This window comes from Hylobates moloch, unplaced genomic scaffold (assembly GCF_009828535.3).
Source record: "Hylobates moloch isolate HMO894 unplaced genomic scaffold, HMol_V3 SCAFFOLD_1, whole genome shotgun sequence".
NCBI classification, from domain to species: Eukaryota; Metazoa; Chordata; class Mammalia; order Primates; family Hylobatidae; genus Hylobates; species Hylobates moloch.
The window spans coordinates 12,231,825-12,259,453 of record NW_026652276.1 but is presented as its reverse complement, the minus strand read 5'-3'; the positions used below and the strand labels follow the sequence as shown (position 1 = coordinate 12,259,453).

The 27,629-nt window shown below is 40.5% G+C and overlaps 1 protein-coding gene across 2 annotated transcripts in view; it reads right to left on the bottom strand.

The window, feature by feature from the left end:
* The window catches only part of DNER (delta/notch like EGF repeat containing), a 366,652-nt gene that overhangs the window by 123,369 nt on the left and 215,654 nt on the right, over window positions 1-27,629 (bottom strand). For both annotated transcript variants that reach the window (XM_032754076.2, XM_058437649.1), the window contains exon 7: window positions 2,362-2,475. In XM_032754076.2, the coding sequence (XP_032609967.1) occupies window positions 2,362-2,475 (114 nt within the window). The remainder of the gene's footprint in view (window positions 1-2,361; window positions 2,476-27,629) is intronic.

Sequence of the window (27,629 nt, the reverse complement as noted above, 5' to 3'; positions counted from 1 at the left end):
ACCTTGCTCCTTCTCAGGCCTCCTCCATTTTCTTTCCAAAGTTCTTCCAAATCCATCTGCCTCTCTCTTTTCCAAATTCCACCCTTCCATTCCTAGCAGCCAACATCTATTTCTTGGACTTCTACAACAGTCCCCAAACTTTTCTCCTTATTCTCACTCTTGTCCTCTCTCTAATTTATGTTTGACATTGTTCCAGAATGAAAAGTTCAAGTTTCCCTGCTTATCAATGGCTTAATAGTAATCATTATCATGAAAACAATAGTGATGAAATAGCTACTATGAATTCAGCACTTAGCCAGGCACTGTGCTAGGCACTTTATCTGTCTCAACTCATTTAATCCTTACACTGATCCCAGGACATAGACACAATCATCACCCCATTTTACAGATTAAAAACACCAAGATGCAGGGAGGTATAAAATCACATGCCCACGGGACAAAGCTGGTAATAGTGGAACTGGCCTTCAAATCTCCCCCTCCGACTCCCTCCCCTCTAGGATGAAGATGAAAGGCCTTGCGGGGCTCATCCAGCCCTGCAAGCCTTGCCCTGCCTGCTTCCACCTGCTGTCACCACGATTCTTCTCATCCTCTTAGCTCAGTCACGCCCTCAACTGTGCCATCTCCTCTCTCTCCTCTCCTAGGGTCTTTGTACATGGGAGTCTCTCCCAGCTCTCCAAGCCCAGGCAGATCCCTTCTGTGCATCTTCAAGGCACCTATTCCTGCATGTAATTACATACTTATCTGTGTGTGCACTATTGGGAGGGGTCATCTCAGCCTTCCTTAGCATTATATCCTAGCTCCTAGCACAGTGCCTGGTATACATGAAGTGCTCAGCAAATCATTAACAACTAGGAAATTGTAGTACGAGTGCAAGCAAAATTCCTAGTTTTTAGTTTAAGGGCCGTTGTTTATTACCAGTGTGATTTTGTGCAAATTACCCCCATCTGAACTTCCAGAGGCCTGATGGTAACTTTCAGGTAACAATCCCAGCAATAATAGGAAAGCATGTTGGAGTCCTTAAAGCACTTTCACAAAAATTCCATTTGGTCCCAGGACAACCCTGCAGGCTGCCCTTGACTAAACACTAAACGGCAAGGCCTTCAATCAGAGTTAGGTGGCGACTGACTAACCAAGGGTTTGACAGAGCTTTAAGAACTGCAAAGTGCTCTACGTGAGTGAAGACTGGTGCTGCTTGCTCAGTCATCAGCCTTCAGCAACGTTTCCAAGGTTTCGCATTTGTTTAAGGCAGCTGAGCCTGCATTGCAAGACAAGGAGAGGGTGAAGAGCAGGGCTTGCCAAACACATTTAACTCATCACCAGCACACAGAGAGAGAGAGGGATGGCTGGGTGGGCCACAGCCATCTCACCCTGGCCCCCATCCTGGCCCCTGCTCTGCCCAAGTGAGCAGGAAGACAAGAACCTGCCCTTCTTTAGTTGATGTTCACTTCTCCGAAATATTCGATTATGAGGTACTGCCAATCACAGGGGCAGCTCCTGGAGAACCCAAGCACTTAGGTTATCTGGGAAGCCAGTGGCCTCTTACCAACACCCTCCTGGACCATCGCCCTCCCCCTGCCTCTCAGCCTTAGGTAGTCTAAGGTAATTGTGAATACAGAGATGCTTCCTTAGGCTCTCAGGCTCTACATCTAATCTTTGCAGAGGATGTGACTCTATGTAGTTGTCAATGTTACTTCTGTGGATCAGAGGCTTACATGCTGGTTCTAAAAAACAATCTAATGTCATGTTATTCTTACAAAATTAACAATTTAAAATAATCCCTTCCATAACATCCCTGCAAGCAGAAATGGGAACAAAACTTCCTCAAATCACAAAATAATTTCGTGAACACCAGCTTGATAGCTGTCATTATCTGCCTGCTTCTTCAGGTAAAACTATGCCAGCAGTAAAACTGCTTTTTAAAATAAAAGTAGCCCTAAAGATGTGGTTTTTCGGGTGACTTGAATTTTCTAAGACATTATGAAGTTGATTTAAAAACAGAAGCAGGTGAACTTTATGTTGAATGTTTAAATGTAAACTCATATTGAAAACCAAACAAAATAGAAATCTTAAGTAAATTGTCACCATTAGAAAGGGATTCTATTTTATTATAGCTATTCATTTTTAATGTATAAATAAAATACAGAAAGTCCTAGATTATGTCTAATATTCAAATAATTTTTAAGCTATGCTAGCATAGAGCTAAAAAGGGGGACTATCTTCTATGTTTGTTTTATAAATCAAACAAAACAGGAAGTTCTCTTGTGTAGAGTTTTGCAGAAACAAAGTATAAGGCTGATCAAATTAGCTTATGATTTAAAATGAAAAACAAAAGTTCTTTCTGGAGTAATAAATACTAATTACCTTCTGGACACTGGCAGGTGAATCCATTGAGACTGGAAATGCATGTTGCTCCATTTCTGCATGGGTCTAGGATGCAGTAATCAATCTTGGACTGGCAAAGCTCTCCAGTATAACCTGAATAAAACAACATGTACATTTTATAAAATAAGCTATTCCAGACCCACCATGAGCCACTCTAGGAATTGATGGATTCAACTGGTACCTGCCCAATGAAGGCAGCGGCAGCCTTCAGCTAAGCTGCTCCTAGATCTCATTTATTTTTACAAACTATGGTAGTTTAGAAATAATCATAGTGGTTTAGAGTCATAGTTCAAAAATCATTTACTCTGCAAAAATCTTTATTGCAAGAAGACCACATTTCTTCAGCATTAGGTCTGTGTTTCATCTTGAAATACCAGTCAGAGCTTTCAGAAGCTGAGACTGAATATCACGTTGATAGCTTCCTTCTGACACAGGAATTTACAGTGTTCAGCTTGATCTAACTGAGATAATGGCCACATTCCCTAGGCCATCACAACACCTATATTAAAAGCATTAGGAAAATGTCTAGGTATGAGCAGTTTTAATTTATAATATTTTAGAGCTAGAATAACCCACTTGTGTTAATTCTGTGACCTCTCCCCCAACTTTAAAGATAAAGAGATTGAGGCACACAGAATGCTAAGCACATTAATATATTTTCATTAATACTTATTTAATTCACAAATCCAACTAAATCCTCTATGAAGCAAGGCCCTCGTGGTAATGTTGTTGGGTTGTAACATAACTACACACATGTGGTGAGGAAATAAGGATGTAAATCTATTGGAACACCTGTGCAGTCAAAAAGCTTTAAATACATTCCAGAATTTTGTTTATTAATTTTGAAAACAAAGCCCCTGGAGAGAAAAGTTTAAAAAATAAAATGCTAATAAATTTCTCATTATAAAGTGGAAAACGGTAAAGAAAGTTTGGAAAATTTAAGACATTAAACAGAAAAAGAAAAAAATGTGCCCTTGGTTGTTATTTGACAGGACCATCAATACTGTAGAGATAATTCCTATCAAAAATTGTGAGTCATAGATATTTTCCACACAATTATGATCATACTGTAACACTTTATTTATTTCTAGGATACTTTTAACTACATAAAATCTTGTCTTTCTGAATCATTAATTTTGAAAGACTGCCATTAGCACTTGAATCTGAGATTTACAAAAAAAAAAGATCTAGTGATATTAGAAAAGAGATGATTCACCTGAGCTTCAATTACCTGCCAAATAGATTGTAAATTACAGATTGGGAATGTGGAGGCATTCGTTTGCAATCCTACTCACAGCCATTCAAGCAGTGTAGGAGATTCTAGCTAATTCACGGTATGAGAAGAGGAGTAAGACAAGCGCATGAACTAAAACTCCAAACACCAGGGAAAAAGGCTATTTCAAAATTCTAGAACAGATTAAATAAAAGCTGTAAATTCAAAATAAGGGAGAGTGAATTGTTTTTAAGAGGAATGCTGCAAATAACTTTTTGGCTAAAAATAATAGCCAAAACTTACAAGAGATCACTTATTTTTATTCATACATTAATTAATATTAATAATTTATCCACATATTAATACCTAATTCATCCATACTAATGTAACCTTATGAGGTTAGTGTTATTAGAATCACCCTATTTTTTTTACTTCAACTTTTAAGTTCCAGGGTACCTGTACAGGATGTGCAGGTTTGTTACATAGGTAAACGTGTGCCATGGTGGTTTGCTGCACAGATCATCCCATCACCAAGGTATTAAGCCCAGCATTCCTTAGCTGTTCTTCCTGATGCTCTCCTTCCCCAAACCCCCACTTCCAACAGGCCCCAGTGTGTGTTGTTCTCCTCCATGTGTCCATGTATTCTCATCTTTCAGCTCCCACTTAAAAGTGAGAACATGTGGTTTTTGGTTTTCTGTTCCTGTGTTACTTTGCTGAGGATAATGGCTTCCAGCTCCAACCATGTCCCTACAAAGGACATGATCGCATTCCTTTTTATGGCTGCATGGTATTCCATGAAGAATCACCCCATTTAACAAATGAGGAAACCGAGGATTATGAAGGTTAAGTAATTTGCACACAGTCATACAGGGAGTCAGAGCCCTGTGTCCAAGCCCTTTCACACAGTATGCCTAAGGTTACACTTAAGGCACTATGCATCACCATCGTCAACAAACAGGTATTTAGTATGAAGGGAAAATAACAGAAAATAATGGCTAAGAAAACACATAGAAAGAGACACAGAATTTGATATAAAAACCATCAGTATTCAGCTAGGTGTGGTAGCTCATGCCTGTAATCCCAGCACTTTGGGAGGTTGAAGCAGGCAGATTACTTGAAGCCAGGAGTTCAAGACCAGCCTGGCCAGCATGGCAAAACCCCATCTCTACTAAAAATACAAAAATTAGCCAAGTATGGTGGCATATGCCTGAAATCCCAGCTACAGGGGAGGCTGAGGCATGAGAGTCATTTGAACCCAGGAGGCAGAGGTTACAGCGAGCCGAGATTGCACCGCTGTACTCCAGCCTGGGCAACAGAGTGAGACTTCATCTCAAAAAAAAAAAAAAACCATAAATATAAATATTCATCCATAACTTACAGCCTATGTGTGGTTGGTTATGCTTAGGCTGGAGGTGCCAAGAATTATTTTTTCAAATCCCTGACTTCAAAGATTCTACAATATGGCTAGAAAAGTATAGTATATTTATGAAAAAGATAACCGATCACAAGTGGTAGCTTCTTAGAGGCAGTATGGCCTAAAGGATGTGGATGGCATCATGAATTCTGTCCCTGGAAAGATGTTAGAATTGCGACCACAGAATCACACAAAACCATGACCCACACCCAGCGGCCAATTCAGTCTCAGATGTGAGAGATGTACATCCCCACCAGACAGAAAACATAGAAGAATGCAGGACTCTGTGAACTTCAAAGTTCTTTCAATAACATTTTACCAATCACTTCCTTTTTACTTTTTATCTAAGGATTTAAAACATACTTAAACATAGAGAGACGAGGTTATAAACCTCACATACCCATCACCCAGCTCCAACCATTATTAGTATTTTGTCTGTTTAATTTCGTCTAATCTCATATTTTCCTAGGTTCCCCATGAGGGTATTTTAAATCAAATTTCATTTCACCTGTAAACATTTCAGTATGCATTTCTAGCAAAAGGAGAGTTTTTTAAAGATCACTTTTAATGGCCTCTTCAATTAATATTTCATTCCATTTACAAATTTAATTAAACACTTTAAAACATATTTATTTATATTTAATAATATCAACAATTTTCTTAAGAACCACAACTGTCTGATAACGCACAAATCTTCCCATGCACTTAATTCTTATAGATCTAATAAATTATAAGTGAGGGTGAATCTTAAATGCTGTTAAGTGCCCCAATACTGTATGTAAGTTCGGTAAGATTTCAATCAAAGAGGCTAATTTACATTTTTAATTGTCATAACAGCTTCGGGACCTCACTGGCATTTTGTGGGTAGAGATACTGAGGTCTTGCAGGACTTGAGATGGTCTAATATGTTAATAACAGAGTTGTCACACTCAAAATGCCAATAGTTCCCTCCAATGAGAAACAGTGGTCCATATTCAACACTTTGTCATTGCTTTATTTCCCTGAGCTTTAAAGTCTTTATAGTAAAGATTTTGAAAACACAGGAAACATGGAACTATGGAGAAAAAGATTATGTGTAATGCTCTAGAACTGTAAAGTATGAGCATATTGACATGTCTGTGGGTTCAGTATTACTGGAGATGAAGAACACTAATGGAGGAGCATGGGTTGGGGGGTAGGAGGAAGCAGGGAGGCAGGGCTGAGATCACGGGATTACAGGACCACTGAGCATCCTCAGCTGCAGGTGGCCAGTGCTACTGGCAATAACCAGCTATGGATCTGCAAAGCCAATGAGGGTAGCCTGATGCTGTAACCACCCCAGTCTGCCTGGAAAGGGAGGGGCCCTTTGGCAGGACAGTTGCTCGGTGCAGTGTTTCCCAAATTAGATGTATGGACCATGATGACAGGAGCTCAAGACCTGACAATCATCCACACCAGAATCACCAAGAGGACCAGGCATTACTCTTGGCCTCCAGGGAGTTACTAGTTGGCAGTCCCAAGAGAACCATCATCGACTGTATTACTCCCATTACAGTTGCATTACTAGCCAAGTGAAGACAGTTCTGGGAGAGGAGAGGCAGAGGACAAGGAGCCAGGAGAATCCTGTGGCTGGATTCAGAAACTCTCAAATACCAGCGAGTCACTCCTTAGATCTCAGAGAGCAGAGGCTTCACTGAAGGTGTTGGACAAATCACTGGTATTGATATACATGTAATACTCTGAACTGGATACCTGAGATCTACATGAATCACCCTTCCTGTGTCTTTTGGTTTTTTATTTGATCTCATAATCAAGGAGTCAAAACTAAATGGGTGACTGGTAGAAATTTAAATGAAAAATACCATTAAAGTTTTGGCCCGGGTTTTCTTTCTTCCATCCTGCTAAAAGTCAAACTCTTCTCTGGGGACTAAGGTAACCATACCAACTGTGAATAATATTTCCTTTTGCCACTAAAGCAATGACAGCAACCCAGAGGACCTTGTAGAAGATATGCAAGCAAGACTGATGGTATCGATGCCACAGACATGAAAGGTAATACACAGTGGCCATTCTGTGTGTGTTATGGAAGAATTTGCTCTAGCATGCACACACAACGGGCATTTCAGCCCTGGAAACCTATGCCATAGCTCCCAATTGGAAGGTGGGCAAGACATGGAGAAAAATCCATGTAAAGGCACAGGAGAGTGCAGAAAAGGTGTGAATGTCATTGACACTTGACTAAAAATGCACGACAATGATAAACTCCCTCATTTTGATTTCCAAATGACAAAAGTCTATACCTAACCATGGAGGCAAGTATCAGCAATTGTCTTTCTTTCCTCTAGCTAGTGGCACTCCCTCTAAGCCCCCGTGGCCAGACCACAAGCATTCATGAACCACCTGCCAAGTTATTGTCACAACCACATAATACCTTTCACATTGTCTAGTCCCAAACCTCACTGCCACTCACCAGGACTCCAGCAATGGTCACCCAGCCCCTGTCTTCACTGCCACACTTGCTTTCTTTCAATCCATTCTCCACATATGAATAGCCAGAGAGATCTTTTTAAGATATAATTCATATACTATTACTCCTTACTTAAAACCCTCCAATGGCTTCCCAAAAGGTTTGGAATAAAACCCGAATACTTTACCCAGGGGCTAAACGATACCGCGTGGTGTGGCCCCTGTGCCCTCATCTTGGCCCACTCCTGCCACTGACCACCGTGCTGCAGCCACCCAGGCCTCACTCTATTCCGAATCTCGCCAAGCTCCTGCTTACAGGCATTAGTATTGTTTTCATGCTGTGGCCTCAGGACCAGAAAGAATCATGAGAGGGATGCAAGATTCAACAGAAGCAGTTATAGTCCTGCCCCGCAAAGAGAAGTGGGGCACAGATTTAAAATTGTCCTGAGATGGAGAAATTACTCAAGAAAGTTAGCAATAAACTTTTGGGAGTGGAAAGGAGAGGACTAGTGGAGGTGTAGTGGAATTTCATCTGTAAAATCAGGAAATAAAGATAGGAGGGTTTAGAAATAAATTACACAACAGAGTGCAAGACCTAAGAGAAGGGCATCAAAGCTTTAAAGTCATCCCTAGAACTAGGTAGGGAGACATGAAAATGTTTTAAGACAGCTACAAAGAAAAGTGCAAAATCCAACTAAGGAGTGAAGGAAAACAGCTACAACTTTAGTGGGAGTTACCAATAAAATCAGAACAATTAAACAATAATGTCTCTGGGACTCAGGGGCTGTGGGTTTTGAAATCAAGCCCATTGATGAGTATGAGCTTGGAGTTTCCTGTTGAATGGTAATAATAGGGAGAGGTGGCTTATGTGTGCTCATCTCACTGACATGAGGAGAATCACCCTGGATGCCCAGGACTCCTGAGACAGCCAAAACCCTCCCTCCCAGAAACAACCTCAATCCTCTGAGTGCCAACTGCAATTCATTTGGGTCAAGAACCACAGTTAGCTTAGGATAATGAAGCTCTTCCATTAGCAGTATGAGTCTTCCAACCACAAGAAGAGATAGAGCCAAGTATGGAGATGATGATATGAGGACGTAGATCAAGCCCATGGTTCTGCCACTTTGTGTCTGGTTTAAGCTAATCTGTGCCTATTGGTATGCAAAGAATGTGTGATGATTGAGAAAAAATGTGGTGTGTGACAGAATCTATCACACTTATGATTCTAATTAAAATGTTTAGCTGAGTAATTGGTTTTTGATTGATGAATTTAAGTTGAAAGGTAAGATTAAGTCAGAATCCACCCGGATGTTGAACAGAGCTTGAGAATCATCATAGTGTTCAAGTTTACTTCTAACAAGGGAACACATACAAAAGATAATTTCAAATAGTCTTCTCTGTGCCCAAAGGACATTCTGGGATGCCAGAAAACTCACCCCCGGACCCTGTGGTCACACTGCAGGGCTGTTTCCTCTGACTCTGCAGCCTTCTGTGCCCACCCTCTTTCATTAGTTAGCTCTAAGCTCAGAAGTCATTTGCTCAGACCTCAGGCTTTTTGCCCTCGTTTATTCTAAAACTTTGCTCTTATTTCTACTTGAAACACACACACATACTTGTTACCTCCCCACCCAGAAGGTGACCCATGGGAGCAGGGCTGTATCCCTGGAGGCCCCTGTTGTAACCCGCAGGCTCCTGTGTGCTCATCACAGTGTACTTATCATTACCTACAACGATTTTCTTTACTGGTTTCCTTCCGAGAACATAAACTCCCTGAGAATCAGGACTTTCTCTGCCTTGTTCACCTCTGAACCCTCCAAACTTAAACATTTCCTGGCACAATTATTTGTTGAAGGAGTGAATCCACTTGCTTAAAGTTTTTGTCCCCAAATCAACTATATCTCTCAACTTAGGTTTAGCCTCTCCCTAAGCAATAATATTGAGAACGGCCTGGGTAAAATGTGCTAGCTGCTCATTTTCCTAATGCACATTAAAATAAATGCAGAGCTATTAAAGTAAAAACATTGTTATCTCAAATATCTGCCACCAAAAATCACCTTGGTGCCATCACGGTCTGTACATCTAACTTGAGAAACACTGCAATGAGCAACTGTCCTGCTAAAGGGCCCCCTCCTTTCAGTTCTAAAGGGCAAACTGAGATCAGTAGAGCATCATGCTGCCCTCTTCTGAACTTCAATCTTGCTTCTCCAGCTAGCATTCAGCACCTCCAACAGGTCTCTGCAATATGGCAAATCAACAAGGCTGAAGCAGAACTCTTCATTTTGTTGTTGTTGTTCAGGAGCCCATATCCAGACTTAATTCCTTAGGTCAGTGGTTCTTGACTGGGGTGATTCTTCCCCCAGGTGTCATTGGTGATGTCAGGAGACTTTATTTATTGTTATATCTCTGAAGGTGTGACTGGCATCTAGTAGGTAGAGCCAGGGATGCTGCTGAACACTCTCCAATACACGAGACAGTCTCCCACAACAAAGAATTATCCAGGGCAAAATGTCCTGAACACCAAAGTTGAGAAGCCCTGGTATAGGTCAATGGAACCTTAGTCCTTCAGACTATAAACCTTTGTTTTGGTTTCAGAGCCTCTTATCTTCCCTTAAACAGAAACTGCTCCTTTACAAAGCAGAGAAACAGCACCTTCAGAACATTTTTAAAAAATCAGCATTCTTAGGAATATTTATAATCCCTAGCAAATTCAAGGCCATTGTAAAATACATTGACTCAAAACCGTAAGAACCTGAGGAATTTATAATTGGGATATTCTATGAATAAGTAAAATAATTCATTCAAAAATGGATGACTATTGAAAACACTGACCTCTCCTTTTAGGGAATTGCAGAGATTTTATTGTTTCTTTGAAGAACACTGCAGTATAACAAAGATAGAAGAAAAGTTGTGACTCAGGGTATATGGGAAGGATGCCCTTTGAGGACATATGACACAGCTGGGAAAGCTCTCAACTCAGGCTTCATGCTTTTAAAGGGTCTGACTGTGAGCAATGATGTTAGGTGAAATACAGTCCCTGACATAGGAAGCAAAGCCTGGCAGGGAGTACATTCTTAAAAAGGCAGAAGGCAGAAAGTGACCAGACACTTGAAGGAAATGCATCCATTTCATTAGTGGGTGTTCACAGATTACATTTGGTCTAACATAGGCTTGGAGTGTTTGATTTTATACTGTTTTGTATTTAAGTATAAAATATAATTTAAAATGTATTCATATCTAGAAAGAGAAGAATGGCTAAGTTTGCCTGTGAATCTCAGAACAGCATACCATCTGAGTGGTATCTTTTGATTTCCAACATAACAAAAAATCCCCCCACCAACCCATATATCATTGTCTACACCACCATTTCCCTTCAAATGAGGAAAACCTTCCAGAGGTCAATGGTTACACATGAGGTGTAAGCAAAGTTAGCTAAATGAGTCAGATTATGAAGAACAAGGGCGATCAATCAGTTGTGGGTATTTTTTAAAAAAACATTCTCCTTCCCTGCACAGTTGTTTTTGTGTATGATGTTTACTTCATGATTTCTCTACTGAAATAAAAAAAAAAATTCTTCTGTGTTGCTTTGGCTCTCTGTGGCAGAGTCTGATTGTTTCTTTGGAGAGCTGTTCTGAAGGCTCCCATGGTGGGAACTGTGGCGAGAGCTATTTTTAACGCTCCTGGTCTTTTAATAGTCTGGCCTGTGTGGTGAGGTGAGGCTGCTGAATTTGGACTGAATGCTGATGCTACCAAGAGAACCCACCAGTCTCAGCTCTCACCCTGGGGGGATCTGAGCAGCCGGTATTAGGGCCTCAGCCGTGGCTGCTGAGATGCAGTGCCTAATATTAGCACACTGAGGCAAGAAATAAACAGTGGGAATAAATAGCGCACCATCAAGACGTTCAGTCTCAGAGGCATCCTATTTTAAAGTCGGAAGGCAGAAATTATTGCACAGAAAAAAACTAGCAAGATTCGCTGGCAGGAAAAAGACAAACACATCTGGACAAACACAAACAGGATTTAAAAACCAAAGGCAAAGAAGGGAAGATACATGAAGCCCATCTATGAAAGACAATAAGTAAAATATAATTAAAATTGGAATATGCAAAAAAAAAAAAGCTTGACAGAAAGCTGACATTCAGCAGAATTAGAAAAATTAATCTCAACATTAGGGAAAAAAGTAACCACATCTAACAAGTAAATAGACAAGAGGCACAGTGGGAAGGACAGTGGCTTGGGGAGTGGAAGGTCTGGGATGGTGATACAACAATCAGCTGAGAGAGCTCATTAAGGGGTTGACTTTTACCTTCATTTCCCTCATGAAGGAATTAAAGACTATGATTATAATGGCTTCAAGCAGCAGGTACCATTTCTATGGAGTGTACCCTTTAATCCACAAGAGCTTGCACCGTGCGTGGCACGTCCTAGGTGGCTCAATATTTTTGAGTGAATGAAGAATTTATGGTTAGCTCTAACGCAAATTACAGAGGATAAAAATCAGAGACCAATGGGTGAAAGTCAAATATTTTATAACCTCAAAAAGCCTTTAGTGATTGCACTGTTGACATGGTTTTCATCTTTTTCTGAGTGGGAGTTCTTGGGCTCAATTATTGCAACTGGCATCACATTCTACTTCCCTATTCTTTTATTGATTACTTTGATGCCAGCCTCTAGCACACAGCCAGGGACACTATAAATACTCATTATACAGTAAACTAATAATTGCATAAGCACCATGCATCACTCTCTCTAATATAATTCCTTTTATTCAATTTCTCTAGCTCTCAAATAATAAAGTGCAATATTGATACAGGCCAGCTATATCTTTTAATCTGGTGATTCCAAAGGGGAAGATAATTCAATACTTTGAATTCAATACCTCAAAGGGGAAGATATTTCAGTAAGTATGTCCTGATGACTACTCCTGAGAAGTTGAAATCAAAAGAAAGAAAACATTAGATTAACTAAGATGTTATGCCATGAGACAGACAAGTTAGGGGATTGACTTAAACTACATATAAATATATACAACTATATTTATTAGTTGAGTTTTAAGTTTTTGTAGTAAATCAAACTCTAAAGAAAATATTCATTCACTTTTCAGAAAGAATTTTTTGTGAGTGAAAATTCACATCTGGGGAATCTAAAAGAAGTTCAGAAACAGTTCCTACCTTCAGGGAGCTTAGGCTCCAGATGAGGAGATAAGACACATTCCCATGAAACAGCATACTGAGTAAATGAGCAGGAGAATGGTCCCAAGGCAGACACACGCGCATGGCAGTGCCCAGGCTGGCCTCACTGACATACCCGGGGAAACAAAGCTAGGCTAGGGCCCCCAATCCACACACCAAAGAGTTGGGAGTCACTGACATGGCATCTTCAAAGGTTTCTGCACAGAGTACAGGCATGGTAACGATGTGTTGTATATTGATCTCTTCCTGTTCCCACTCACTGTCATTTCAGGGGAGCACTTAAGGTCTCTCCTCCCTTCTCCCTGGGAGCAGGTGTTCTGGTCTGGATGAAATGAGGGAACTCCAAGAGGGATGTCGACACTGGGTGTGGGATAGGGAGTGGGCAACGCCCTTGCAGAAGAAATCAGAAGAATGAAAGCTCCAATCCTTCTCATCTTTCCTGCTCTTACTAGTGTTTAGAGGCTACAAAGAAGTGCCCTTGATGGCTCACCGATTCTGTGCCAGTGTGTGTGGATGTGTATGTGGGGATAGATGTTTGTGTATGCATGTCTGCGTGCATGTGTGCAGTCTGTGTATATTACATTTGTATATGTGTGTACATGTGTTTTGTGTTTGTGTATGTGTTGTGTGCATATGTGTATACATGTGTGCATGTGTTGCATATGCATGTAATATGAGTGCACATGTGTGTTGTATGTGCATTTGTGTGTTCTTTTGTGCGTGTTTTCTTTTACAAGGTCAAGATCATTATTCCATTATACAGATAAGAGAACTTGGGCTCAGAGGAGTTAAGTAAAGTTGGTGAGTGGAACTCAACCCAGGACTGCAGACTCCAACCCCACGTCCCTCTCTTTCCTCATATGTGTTCCTTCTTTCCTTTTGATGAAGCTCTTTTGAAAAGACTGTGAAGGCCAACCAAGGCCAGCCCTAAGGACAGACACAGTGGGCAGGAAGTGGCCCATTCAGGCCTGGCTTTCCTGTGGTCTTTGCTCCAACCTGGCTCCCCAGAGCAGGAGATGCAGAAAGAGCTGAAGCCAAATCTCTGGCCAAGAAAGTGGTGATTAGACTCTGTGCAGGGCTTGACAATCACAACAACAATAACAACAGATGACATTTGTTGAGGGCTTACTATGCACCAGGTCGCTTTCCAAGCACACTACCTGTATCATCTTATTTAAACTTTACAGTCATTGGATTATGGCACATTGAATACCGTCACCTATGCCCAATTTACAGATAGACAGCTGAGACCCAGGAAGATTAAGTAATTTCCCCAAGCTCACACAATAAATGAGTAGTGGGAGCAGGCGTTGCCCTTGGGCAATCTGGCCTCCCGGCCTAGCTGGGCTTTGCAGTCAGCCAGGCCCTGGCTTCATAAGCATCACATCGGAAGCTGTGAGTAAGGCAGCATGGCCTGCGGGGAGGGTGCAATCACCCATGTGGCAGATGCCAACAGCTTGAATCAGGGCATTGGTGATGGAAGAGGAAGAGCCAGGGCAGATGGAGAGTTATCATAAATAAAGGAAACTTGGTGGCACTCCAAAGATAACTGAGATGAGGGTGGTGAGCATAATGGCCGAGCTTCCAGCCCAAGTGAGGAGGGAGATGATGGCACCATTGATAGAAACTAGGGATGCACGAGAAAGCCAGACTGGAATCAAGTGTGAGATCAAAAGGAGGCAGAGAGAGGCCGGCACCATGACGAGGCAGGTGTGGGAGGGCGCGGACAGAGGGAAGGGAGGTGCTGAGGAGGAGGGGGAGGAATAGGAGGGGGAGGTGGAGGAGGAGGAGGAGTTGGCAGACACATTGCTGCCTGGTGCAGGCAAAGTGCTGAGGTGAGAGGCTGGGCTAGAAGGGGTCTGGAAGCCATCCACCTAGAGCTGATGGCTCTGAAGGAGCCATTGCTACCCAAGGCAGAGGAGAGCAGCTGAAGAGGGAGGGGAGGAAGGAGAGGGTGGGAGAGGTTTCAGGAGAGCAGGCACAGTGCAGTGCTCTGGAAGCCAGGTGAGAAGGCTTCTGAAAAATGATCAGCTTCGGCAAGATAAGGATTAGGAAGGAGCCCTAGAAATCAGTGAGAAGGGCACCACCGATGACCTTGGAGAAGCACTCTTATGATACAGAGAGAAAAGCAGCATGTGGGAGTGGGTAGAAAATCATGAGTTGAAGAGGGACCAATAGTTGCAGTAATGAGGAAGAAAGAGTGGAAGAGAAAGAAGGGGAGATGAAAGTGGAGGACAAGAGGGAAGAGGAGGAGAGGAGGAAGAGGAAGAGACAAAGGAGGAGGTGGACACATGGAAGGAGCAGCAAGGAATTTCCAAATTACTGCTTGTTTGCAGGACTGGTTTTAAGATACAGAAGGCCAGAGAATCCTTGTGAACAAGAAGCCAGGAAAGAAGCAGGGAGGGACAGGGAATATGGCAGAAAGAGGGCGACAAGGTTAGAAGCACATGATCCTGGAGGAAAATTGAAGAGGGAGTACATCAGGCTAAGTATCTTAGTGTCTTGGCAGCATTATTCACAATAGCCAAAAGGTGGAAATACTCCATCTGTCAGCACATAAAGGGATAAACAAAACGTGGTACATCCATACAATGGAATATTATTCGAGCATAAAAAGGAATGCAGTTATACATGGTGTAACCTGAATGAACCTTGAAAACATGCTAAATTAAAGACACCAGCCACAAAACTACACATCATATACTTGGACTTATCTCTAAAGTGTCCAGAATAAATAAATCTATGGAGACAGAATGTAGATGAGTGGTTGCCTAGGGCTGGGGGGTGGGGAGGATGGCAGGGCCACAAAGTGACAGCTAAAGGGTAGAGGGCCTCTTTCAGGGGTGATAAAATGCTTTAAAGCTGATTATGATGATGACTGCACAACTCTATGAATATACTAAAAAGCATTGAATTGTAAACTTAATGGTATGTGGATTGTATCTCAATAAAGCTGTTATTTAAAAAAAAACAAACAAACTTTGGAGTCATCCACAACTCTCCACTTCCACTCATACCTCAGCACACCAGGAAGTGTTATCAGCTGTACCTTCAAATATATCCCAAATCCAAAACGTCTCACGACTTCTAGCACCACAGTGGTCAAGCTGTCCTTATCTCTAGACTGATAAATGCATATATTTTAAAAATAGCCTCCTAACTGGTTTTTCAATTTGTCCTCCCTATGTTTATCCTCCCCCATACTCCACAGTGATCCTTTTAAGTGGAAAATCCAATGGCTCAGCCCAGTTCATGCCCTCAGTGGCTTCCCGTCACTCTCAGAATGAGCTCCCTGTCCTTCCTTCCTGGCCAGGTCCAGGTTCCTTCTCAGCTTGCTCAGTTCTTATCACAGGTTCTCTGGGGCACTGTGCTCCGGCTCTTCAAACACGCTGGGCATATTCCTGCATCATGACCTTTGCACATTATCTTGGTCCGTTCAGGCTGCTAGAGCAAAATACCTGACACTAGGAAATTTACGAGGTGCAGGCAGATTCAGTGTTTGGTGAGGGCCCATTCCTCATAGACGGCACCTTCGAGATGCCCTCACATGGCAGAAAAAGAAGGCAGCTCTCTAGGCCCTCTTTCATGAAGGTACTAATCCCATTCATCAGGTGAAGCTCTCATGACCCAATCACCTCCCAAAGGCTCCACCTTCTAATACCATCACCTTGGTGATTAGGTTTCAACACAGGAATTTTAGGGAAACACAAACACAGATCATAGCACTTGTGCATAGCATATAACTATTTCCTCTGCCTGCAATACTATTCCCCTGATAGTCACACTGTTTACAAGCTCATTTTATTCAACCTCTTCACAAATATTTCCCCTTCTGGGAGGCTTTACCTAGTGAACCTATCTGCAATCCTATTCCCATTTTTCTTCATCCCTTTACCCTGTTTTATTTTTTCATCACAGCACCTATCACTCCTTGATGTCTGACAGCCTTCCTTCACTCCACCTCCACTTTCTCCTTCCCCTGTAATTCAAACTGATACTGTCTTTGATGGTAAAATCCCATCTCAATTCCTGGCTTCTGCTGAGATGGCTGATTAAGTCCATGAATCACATCCATGATCTCTTATCAAATGGTTGCTCAGCCATAATCTTAAGTATTCTCTTCAGAACAACTTCCCGATTTTTCCCATTTTTGCCATGATTACACACACACACACACACACAGACACACACACACTACATATATGCCAACATAAACATGCATACACTGTATACACACACCAAATGCATATGCATATTGTCTAGTCATCTTCCTCACTGAAATATGACTTCCATGAGCACAGGGACTTTGCTTCGTTCTCAATTGTATTCTCAGCACCCAGAAAAATCCCTGGCACATAGTACACATTCAGTAAATAATTGTTGAATGAATAAGCCTTCCTACAACTCCTTATGTTAAAGATGAGGAAACCAAAAGGAGTTAAGAAAGGTTAGGAGGATCACACAAGATCACACAACCAGTAGGTAGAAGTGGTTAGCTTGAAGCCCTGATGTACCATGTCACTAGTTTTGTTTTGTTATTCTGAGCCCCAAGGGGTGCAATGTCTGGTCCTGAGAAGGGAAGAATGACATAGGGGCAATACATTCATAGACCATTAGAAATGCCTATACCTTCTCCTCTATTCATAACTAATAGAAAATTCACAGACCATTAACATGTTGCAGTGAAACACACTCTTTGACTCAAAGATGGGCCCCGAGTGAAGAGGCCTGCATTCCGGTTTCCCCCATGAGCTTTGTGACCTTGATCAAGTCCCACAGCCTTACGGAGTCAACATTGCTTCCATGCTTCACAGACAGGCGAGTTCTGAGGTTTCTGCCAGTCTAAAACTCACAACTCATTTTTTACTTATTTATTTATTTTTTGAGATGGGGGTCTCAGTCTGTCACCCGGGTTGGAATGCAGTAGCACAATCATATTTCACTGTAGCCTCAAACACCTGGGTTCAAGCTAACCTCCTGCCGCAGCCTCTGAAATACCTATGATTGCAGGCACATACCACCATGCCCAGCTAAGCTTTTTTTATTTTTCATAGAGACAGGATTTCGCTATGTTGCCCAGACCGGTCTCAAATTCATGGCCTCAAGTTATCCTCATGCCTCAACTTCCCAAAGCACTGGGATTAGAGACCTGAGCCACCACACCCAGCCTAACCTACTTTTTAAAACCTGCTTTCATGATCTGCTAATTCACTCACTTCTTGAGGTGAAAAAGGCTGGGTTTGGGGACACACAGAAAATTCTAATCGGGATTTGTTTCTAGCAGGAGGTGACCCATTTCAAACCAACAACGCAAAGGCACTGACACTTAGTCAGTGTGCAAAAGAGTAAATGTGGGAAGGGAACACACGCAACAACATTCCCGTTGCCTCGGAAATAACGAGTTTTTAAAAATAGGCTGAAATCACCAATTAGTAGGAACAATGTAGTGCTTTGAAGTTGAAAAATGCTTTGCATAATGCTAATAATATTTTGGCAGTGGTGGTTCTGAACGTGTACCACCGCTATTCTTTTCAGAAAAAGAAATAGCTCCTTTGAGGAAGAATTCTATTCTTGAAATTAGAAGGCTTTTATAAAATGTTAATAAATCCTGATTAAAGAAGTTAAATTTCAACTTAATCAGCCATTGTGTGTTTACTATGTACAAGGCACAGGGCTTGGCACTGACATGATGGAAAACTCAAGAGTAATAGAATTGTTGCTTCCCTCAAGCCAGCTACAAATTACACATGTGCTACAGGGAGAAGCTGAAGGACAGAGAGAAGAGGAAGAAGAAATAAGAGAACTGAGCCCCTACCATACACCTGTACAGCTCATATAGAATTGTATCTCATTCTATTCACCCATTCATTCATTCAGCAAGTCCTTATTGAGCACCTGCTATGTGTCAGGCTCCAGGCTAGTTGCTGGGTGTATGGATTGACAACTGATCAGGTACTTGCATTCCTTCAATACTCATAACTAGCCATGATGAGGGTTGTTCTAATCTCTTTGCAGAGATGAAGAAGAAGGCCCAGAGAGATTGTATAATCTTCCCAAGGAGCCCAGCTAGAAAAGAGTAAGAGTGGCAGCAGGATTTAAACTGCTGGCTCAGAAGCTGTGGCCAAGTGGAACAGATAAGGGTCTAGATTCCAGGGCAGACAGTATCAGGTTTGTACCTGACTCTGGCACTTAGGGTTCATGTAACTTCGGGCAATAGGTTACATGAACCTCTCCAGGAGACTTGTTCTGAATCAAATAGTATGATATTAGGGCTTGATAGGAAATAAAGAATATAGCCCAATTTTAAAGGGGCACAATTCAGTCCACAGCATTCTACCTCTGATTCTCCAAAATTCAGGTTCTTCTCATACACACAAAATACATTCATTCCTTTCCAGCAGCCCCAAATGTCTTAACTCATTCTAGCATAACACCTAAAATCTAAAGTCCCAAGTCTCATCCATGTACCATCTAAATCAGATATGAATGAAACTCAAAGTGTGATTTATCCTGAGGCAAAATTCCTCTCCACACATGGACCTGTGAGATCAGACAAGTTATATGCTTCCAAATACAATGGTGGGACAGGTGTAGGATAGATATTCCCATTCCAAAAGGAAGAATTAGGAAGGAAAGAAGAGGTGACAAGTCCCAAGCAAGTCTAAAACTCTAGCAAGGCAAAATCCATCAGAACAGCTCAAGAGCAATCCTCTTTGGTTTGATGCTGTGCCCTCCAGGGCCCTGGTGTGGCAGTGTCACCCCACAGCTTTGCAGGGCAGCCTTGCTCCAGAGACACTGGGCAGAGCCATTCAGGCCCATTGAAATCTGGGAGGCTGTCCTACCCTTAGAAACCAAGGAGGAAGCCTTGTCCCCAGACCTGGAGTAGAGGTGGGATTATACCATCTCTATAGTGGGAGTTACAGCCCTACTGATCTCTGACTCTCCTTTGGGGCCATCTTTCCCTTTCCTTGAAGAACAGCTCATATTCACAGCTGAATAGCTCCACTCCTATAGATTCCAAGAAGTCTGACAGCCTTCCTTCATTCCACCTCTATTTTCTCTGTCCCCTTTAGTTTAAACTGACAATGTCTTTGATTGTAAAATCCCATCTCAATTCCTGGCTTCTGCTGAGATTGCTGATTAAACCCATGAATCATATCCATGATCTCTTTATCAAATGGTTCCTCAGCCACAACCTTAAGTATTCTCTTCAGAACAACTTTCTTATTTTTTGCAATATAGATAGAGAATTTTCCAAATTTTCAAGTTCTGATCCGTTTTAGCTTAACAGTTTCCTTTTCAATGCATATCTCTCCTTTTGCATTTTACTTGAGTAGTCAACAGGATCCAGCCTTTCAACACTTTGCTTGGAAATCTATTCAGCCAAATATATAATTTCATCACTAACAAATTCTACCTTTCACAAAATACTAGAATGTAGCTCAGCCAAGGTTTTTGCCACTTTATAACAGAACCAATAGGAGATATATATAAAGAGATTTATTATAAGGCATTGGTTCATATGATTATGGAGGCTGAGAAGTCCCCATATCTACAGTCAGCAAGCTGGGGACTAAGGAAAGCCAATGATGCGATTCCAGTCTGAGTCTAAAGACCTAACAACCAGGAGAGATGGTGTAAGTTCCTGTCTGAAAGCTAGCAGGCTCGAGACCCAAGAAGGGCCAATATTTCAACTGAAGTTGGAAGGCAGGAGGAATTCCCTCTTACTCAGCCTTTTTGTTCTACTCAGATCCTCAACCTAGGCCCACCCACGTTAGAAAGGGTAATATTCTTTACTTAGTCTACCAATCCAAATGTTAATCTTATCTAGAGACATCCTCATAGACACACCCAGAATAATGTTTGACCAAATGTCTGGGCACCCCCTGGCCCAGTCAAGTTGACACATAAAATAAACCATCACAGAGACCTTTCTTTGATTCTGTTCCTCATATTAATTTTTCCACTAAACTTATTTCTAGAGCAGTCTGTATTTGCTGCTCACTCATTTTCATATCATGTCTACCTCCTGTTCAGCTCATCACTGCCAACCAGTGTCACCTGGTGGGAGGTTGAGGTGGGTGGTCAATCTAATAACTTATTGGCCACATGTAAACCATGAGGGTATGACAGCTCTAGACACAGTATTGCCCTACAGAGTGTTTGGCACCTTCTAATTACCCTTCTTGCTCCTCTCCTTACAGTCTTTTAAAGAGACCTCAAAGCTTCTGATACAGCCTACATCAGGTCAATGTAATGGAAAACCACCACAGGCTTGAAAAACCTTGTTACTAACTTTAATAACCTCCTTTTAGATTTTCTTGCAGTAATTGATGCTGAGGACAATCCCTTTCTTTTTGAAAGTATTGTGAGAAAGTTTCAAGAAAAATATCAGTTACACTTCATTAAAATTTTCTGCTCAAAACAGAAACTTTACTGATCAAAATCTATAGTCCATTTCATATTGTGAAAACATGTATATGACTTCATTAATATTTGTAAGTTAAAAGATCACCTCCTGCTTCCAAGCAATTATATTAAGAATCAAAATGAAAACTAAAAGAGAAACTATAAACAAAAAGAGAGTAGTAAGTCCTTACCTATCAAAAATTATTTTGAATGTACATGGGTTAATTTTCCAGGCAGAAGACATAGAGTGGATGCACAACTTTTTTTAAGTCCTAATTATATGCTGCCTACAAGAGATTCACTTCACTTTTAAGGACACACATAGATTCAAAGTAAAGGAATGGAAAAAGACATTCCATGCCAGTGGAAACCAAAAGAGAGCAGGGATAGCTATACTTAAATAAAATAAAATAGAATTTAAGTCAAAAACTGTAAAAAGAGGCAAAGATGGTCATTATATAATGACAAAGAGGTCAATTCAATAAGAGGATATAACAATTATAAATATATATGTAACCAACTTCAGAGCCCGTACATATATAAGGCAAATAGTAATATATCTGAAGGAAGAGTTAGACTGCAGTACAATAGCAGGGGATTTCAATACCCCACTTTCAAAAATAGAGAGACTATCCAGACAGAAACTCAATAAGAAAACACCAGAGCTGGACTGTACTTCAGGCCAAATGGACCTAACAGTTATATACAGAGCATTCCACCCAACAGCAGCAGCATATACATTCTTCTCAAGCCACATGGAGCATTCTCCAGAACAAATCACATGTTAGGCCACAAGACAAGTATACCAAATTTAAGAAGATTGAAATCACATCGATAATATTTTCATATTACAATGATATGAAAGTAGAAACTGGTAACAGGAGGAATTTTAGAAAATTTACAAATACATGAAAATTAAGCAACATGCTTTTGAACAACTAATAAGTCAAAGAATAAATCAAAAGAAAAATGTAAAAATATCTTGAAACAAACAAAAATGGAAACATACCAAAACTAATAGGAATCAGTTAAAGCAGTTCTAAGAGGAAAGGATGTAAAAATAAATAACTACATCAAAAAAGAAGAAAGATCTCAAATAAACAACCCAAGGTTACATCTAAAGAAGCTAGACAAAGAAGAAACTAAGCCCAAAGTTAATATAAGGAAGGAAATAATGAAGACCAGATCAAAAATAAATAAAATAGAAAATAGAAAAACAATAGGAAAAAAATCAACAAAACTAATGAGTTGTTTTTTTTAAAGATAAATAAAGTCAACAAAACTTTAGCTAGACTAACAAAGTAAAAGAGAAGACTTAACTAAATAAAAACAGAAATGAAAGAGGGGATATTACAACTGATACCACAGAGATACAAAGGATTTGTTATACTATAACACAAAGAATTACTCTAATACTATAACCAGTAATACACCAACAAATTGGATAACCAAGAACAAATGCATAAATTTCTAGAAACATACAACCTATCAAGACTGAATCATGAAGAAATAGAAAATGTGAACAGACCAAGAAGGAGTAAAAGAGTGAGCCAGTAATAAAAAAGTCTCCCATCAAAGAAAAATTCAGGAACTGATGGCTTCACTGCTGAACTGTATTAAACATTTAAAGAGCTAATACCAATTTTTCTCAAACTCTTCCAAAATATGGGGAAGAGAAGGCCAGTGTTACCCTGATACCAAAGCCAGACAAGGACACTGTGACAAAAGAAAACTACAGGTCAATATCCCTGATGAACATAGAAGAAAAAATTCTCAAAAAAACACTAGAAAACTGAATTTAATACCATATTAACAGAATCATTCACCACAATCAAGTGGGATTTATCCATGGGATGCAAGGAAGGATCAATATATGCAAATCAATAAATATGATATATTACTTTAAAAGAATGAAGGGCAAAAACCACATCATATCTCAATAGATGCAGAAGAAGCATTTGACCAAACTTAGCATCCTTTCATGATAAAAACTCTTAACAAACTACGTATAGACGGAATGTACCTCAACACAATAAAAGCCATATATGACAAGCCCAAAGCTAACATCATACTCAGTAGTAAACAGTTGAAAGATTTTCCTCTAAGATCAGGAACAAGTGGCCCACTCTCACCACTTCTGTTGAACATATAACTTAATATACTAGCCAGAGCAATTAGGCAAGAAAAAGAAATAAAGCGCATCCAAATCAGAATGGAAGAAGTTAGACTGTTTGCTGATGACATGACCTTATATATAGAAATTATTTAAAACCCCACAAAAGGACTGCTACAATTAATAAATGAATTCAGTAAATGTGCAGGATCCAAAATCAACATACAAAATGCAGTAGCATTTCTGTACACTAACAATGACCTACCTAAAAAATAAATGAAGTAAACAGTTTTCTTTATAGTAACTACAAAATAAAATACTTAGAAATACATTAAACCAAGTAGGGGAAATATCTGTAAATTTAAAACTATAAAATTCTGATAAAAATATTGAAGAAGTCAAAAATAAATGGAAAGATATCCTGTGTTCTTGGATGGGAAGAGTTAATATTGTTAAAATGTCCATTGTATCTAAAGCAATCTACAGATTCAATGAAATTCCTACAAAAATTCCAATGACATTTTCCACAGAAATTTTAAAAAAATTCTAAAATGTGTATGGAACCACAAAAGACTCCAAATAGCTAAAATCAATCTTGAGTAAAAAGAGCAAAGCAGGAGGGATCACACTACCTGATTTCAAAATATACTACAAAACTATAGCAATCAAAACAGCATGGTGCTGGCATGAAAACAGATGCATACTAATGGAACACAACAGAGAGCTTAAAAATAAATCTATGCTTTTACAGTCACTTGATTTCCAACAATGATGCCAAGAACATAAAATGGGGAACAGGGTCGGGTGCAGTGGCTCACACCTGTAATCCCAGCCCTTTGGGAGGCCGAGGCAGGCAGATCACCTGAGGTCAGGAGTTTGAGACCAGCCTGGCCAATATGGTGAAACCCCATCTATACTAAAAATACAAAAATTAGCTGGTGTGTGGTGGTGGGTGCCTGTAGTCCCAGCTACTCAGGAATCTGAGGCAGGAGAATTGCTTGAACCCAGAAGGCAGAGGTCACAGTGAGCCGAGATCATGCCACTGCACTCCAGCCTGGGCAACACAGCAAGACTCAATCTCAAAAAAAAATATATATATATATATATATAAAAATTGGGAATAGACAGTCTCTAAAATAAATGGTGGTGGGAAAACTGGACATCCAAATGCAGAAGAATGAAATTGGACTCTGATCTCACGTCATATGCAAAACATCAATTTAAAGACTTAAATATCAGATCTGAAACTGTTAAACAGAAAAAAAAATAGAAAAGCTCTGTGGCAATTGTCTGTGCAATGATTTTTTTTGCATATGACCCCAAAAGCCCAGGCAACAAAAGCAAAAATAGACAAATGGGATTATATCAAACTAAAAAGCTTCTGCATGGCAAAAGAAGCAATCAATGGAGTGAAAATACAACCTACAGAATAAGAGAAAATACTTGCAAACCACACGTCTGATAAAGAATTGCTATTTCAAATATATAAGGTATTCAAACAACTCAATAGCAAGAAAACAAATGAGCCAATTTTAAAAATGGGCAAAAAACCTGAATAGACTTTTTTTTTTTTTCCTCTTCAAGATGGAGTCTCACTCTGTCTCCCAGGCTAGAGTGCAGTGGCACAATCTCGGCTCACTGCAACCTCCACCTCCCAGGTTCAAGCAATTCTCCTGCTTCAGCCTCCTGAGTAGCTGGGACTACAGGCACGTGCCACCACACCCAACTAATTTTTTGTATTTTTAGTAGAGACCGGGTTTCACCATGTTAGCCAGGATGGTCTCAATCTCCTGACCTCATGATCTGCCCTCCTCCGCCTCTCAAAGTGCTAGGATTACAGGCGTGAGCCACCGTGCCCAGCCCTGAATAGGCTTTCTAAAGAAAGACATACAAATGGCCAACAAGTATATGAAAGAAGGCTCAAAATCACTGATCATCGGGGAAGTGCAAATTAAAACCACAATGAGCTATCAAGTCACACCTCTCAGAATGGCTATTATCAAAAAGACAAAAGATAATATGTGTTGGTGAGGATGTGGAGAAAAAGGGACTCTTGAATACTGTTGGGAATGCAAATTATTATGAAAAACAGTATTTAGGTTCCTCAAAAAACTAAAATAGAACTACTGTACAATGCAGCAATCTCACTACTGGATATATATCCAAAGGAATTGAAATCAGTATTTCAAGGTGATATTTGCACTATCATGTTCATTGCAGCATTATTTACAAATAGTCAAGATATGGATTCAGTCTAAGTGTCCATCAACAGGTGAGTGAATAAAGAAAATGTGGTGTATAATTACACAATAGAATATTATTTGGCCTTTTTCCAAAATTTCCATAGGTTTTGGGGGAACAGATTGTATATGGTTACATGAGTAGGTTATTTAGTGGTGATATGTAAGATTTTAATGCACCTACCACCCGAGCAGTATACACTGTACCAAATTTGCAGTCTTTTATCCCTCACCCCCCTCCCACCCTTTCTGCCGAGTCCCCAAAGTCCACTGTATCATTCTTATGCCTTTGCATCCTCATAGCTTAGCTCCCACTTATGAGTGAGAACATACGATGTTTGGTTTTCAAAAGAAGAAAATTGTGTCATCTGCAACAACATGAATCAACCTGGAGGACGTTGTGCTAAGGGAAATAAGCCAGACACAGAAGGATAAATGCTGTGTGATACCACCTATATGATGAATCTAAAATAGGCAAACTCACAGAAGTAGAGAGAATGGTGATTACCAGGAGGGTGGGAGGAGGAGAGAACAAGATTGGAGAGATTTAAAAGAGTACCTAGGTTGGTCAAAGGATACAAAATCTCAGGAGGAATGCTTCCAGAGATCTATTGTACAACACCGTGACTATAGTTAGTAACAATGTATTATATCCTTAAAAGTTGCTAAGAAAGTAGATTTTAAGCGTTCTCACCACAAAGAAATGATAAGTATGTGATGTTAAAAAAAAAAGAAAAAGAAAAAAAACTAAAGAAAAGTGTTTATTACTTAATCAACTCAAAACCCAATCTGCCATATTTATGCATTTCTAGATTGCCCATAAAAAAAAAAAATTTTGTACTGACACTTGACATAGAAATTAAAGCAAAAACATCAAAAATATTAACAAATTCGGAGCTGCAGATTATTTGCTGAAAATATTTTCCCTTACCAAGAAATGGTCTCCTCTCAAGAGAAATAAGCCTTGTGTCAAGACAACAATGCTCCTGTGAAGAGACTTTGTTGAGAGTTTTTGTTCTCTGGTGACAACAACACAGTTTGAATTAATTCATTCATCAAACAAAATAATTTTGCATGATCAAACTTGTGACAATCAGAGTACAGTGGGATACATTTTCAAAAAGAAGACACACCCCCCTCTGTTTGAAGGTTTTTGTGTATTTATCTGGTGTTTTGGAGGTTAATTAACTGATATTAATTAATTATAAATAGTTAATCCACAAAGAAAATGCAATTTTCCTATGGAAAAATAATTGGTTCAAGGATATCCAGCAGCTCACAGTTGACCAACAAGGAGCAGCCTGGCTTACAGACAGCAGTTGCAAAGTGAATGGACAATATCCCGTTTGGAAAGCTGCTGCTTTGATCAAAGAAGGTAAAAACTGATCTGCTCAGTGGGCAGAATTGCATGCTGTGTTTCTAAGAGTAATGGAAGAACTAACAGTGGTGGAAGCCCCTGTGTTTGGGTTTTCACTGACTCACTGGGCAGTGACCAATGGCCTGGCCATATACTCAGGCAAGAGGGCAGTGGAAACCTGTCCTATCAAAAGGAAACCCATATGGAGCATGGCCCTATGAAGATCTGAGGGGTGCATTAAAGTAGATCCTTTCAGTGCCCATCAGAAGAACTCCCTTCCAGGTTCAGAAGGTGATTGGAATCAAGAAACAGATTATCTACGGGTGCTCCCTTGAGGTGGCCACCTGAGTCCATGAAATGGGTGGATATGGGATATGGGGGCACCGCAGCAGTGCAGAGATGGGTTGAACCTAGACACATTCCTCTTGCACCCTCCTTGGGCACATAATGCCAAAACTGTACTGTTCGTCAGTAAGAGAGACAGAGACTGCCGATGGCTATGGGGCAGATACTCTGCGGGGAAAGAAGGCCCTGAACATAGCTGGTGAGTGGGACTGATGCTGGCAGCCTGGGGAGCTACAAACAGGTCTTGACGGGAATAGACACTGACTCTGGACTGGGCTTTGTTTACCCTGTGGTAGATGAAAATGCTCGGAGTACCATAACAAAAACAAAAAACAAGAAACAGAAGATATTACACGGATTTGGACGGTTATCCTTTCTTCAGACCAACGAACACACTGTACTGCCCATAAAGCCCAACAATGGGTAGAGATATCCTCCTCAGAGTGATAGTTTGATAGAGAAATAGGTAACTGAAACAATGGTTGTCTGAAACAAGGAGATGGCAGGCAGGGCTGGCTTACC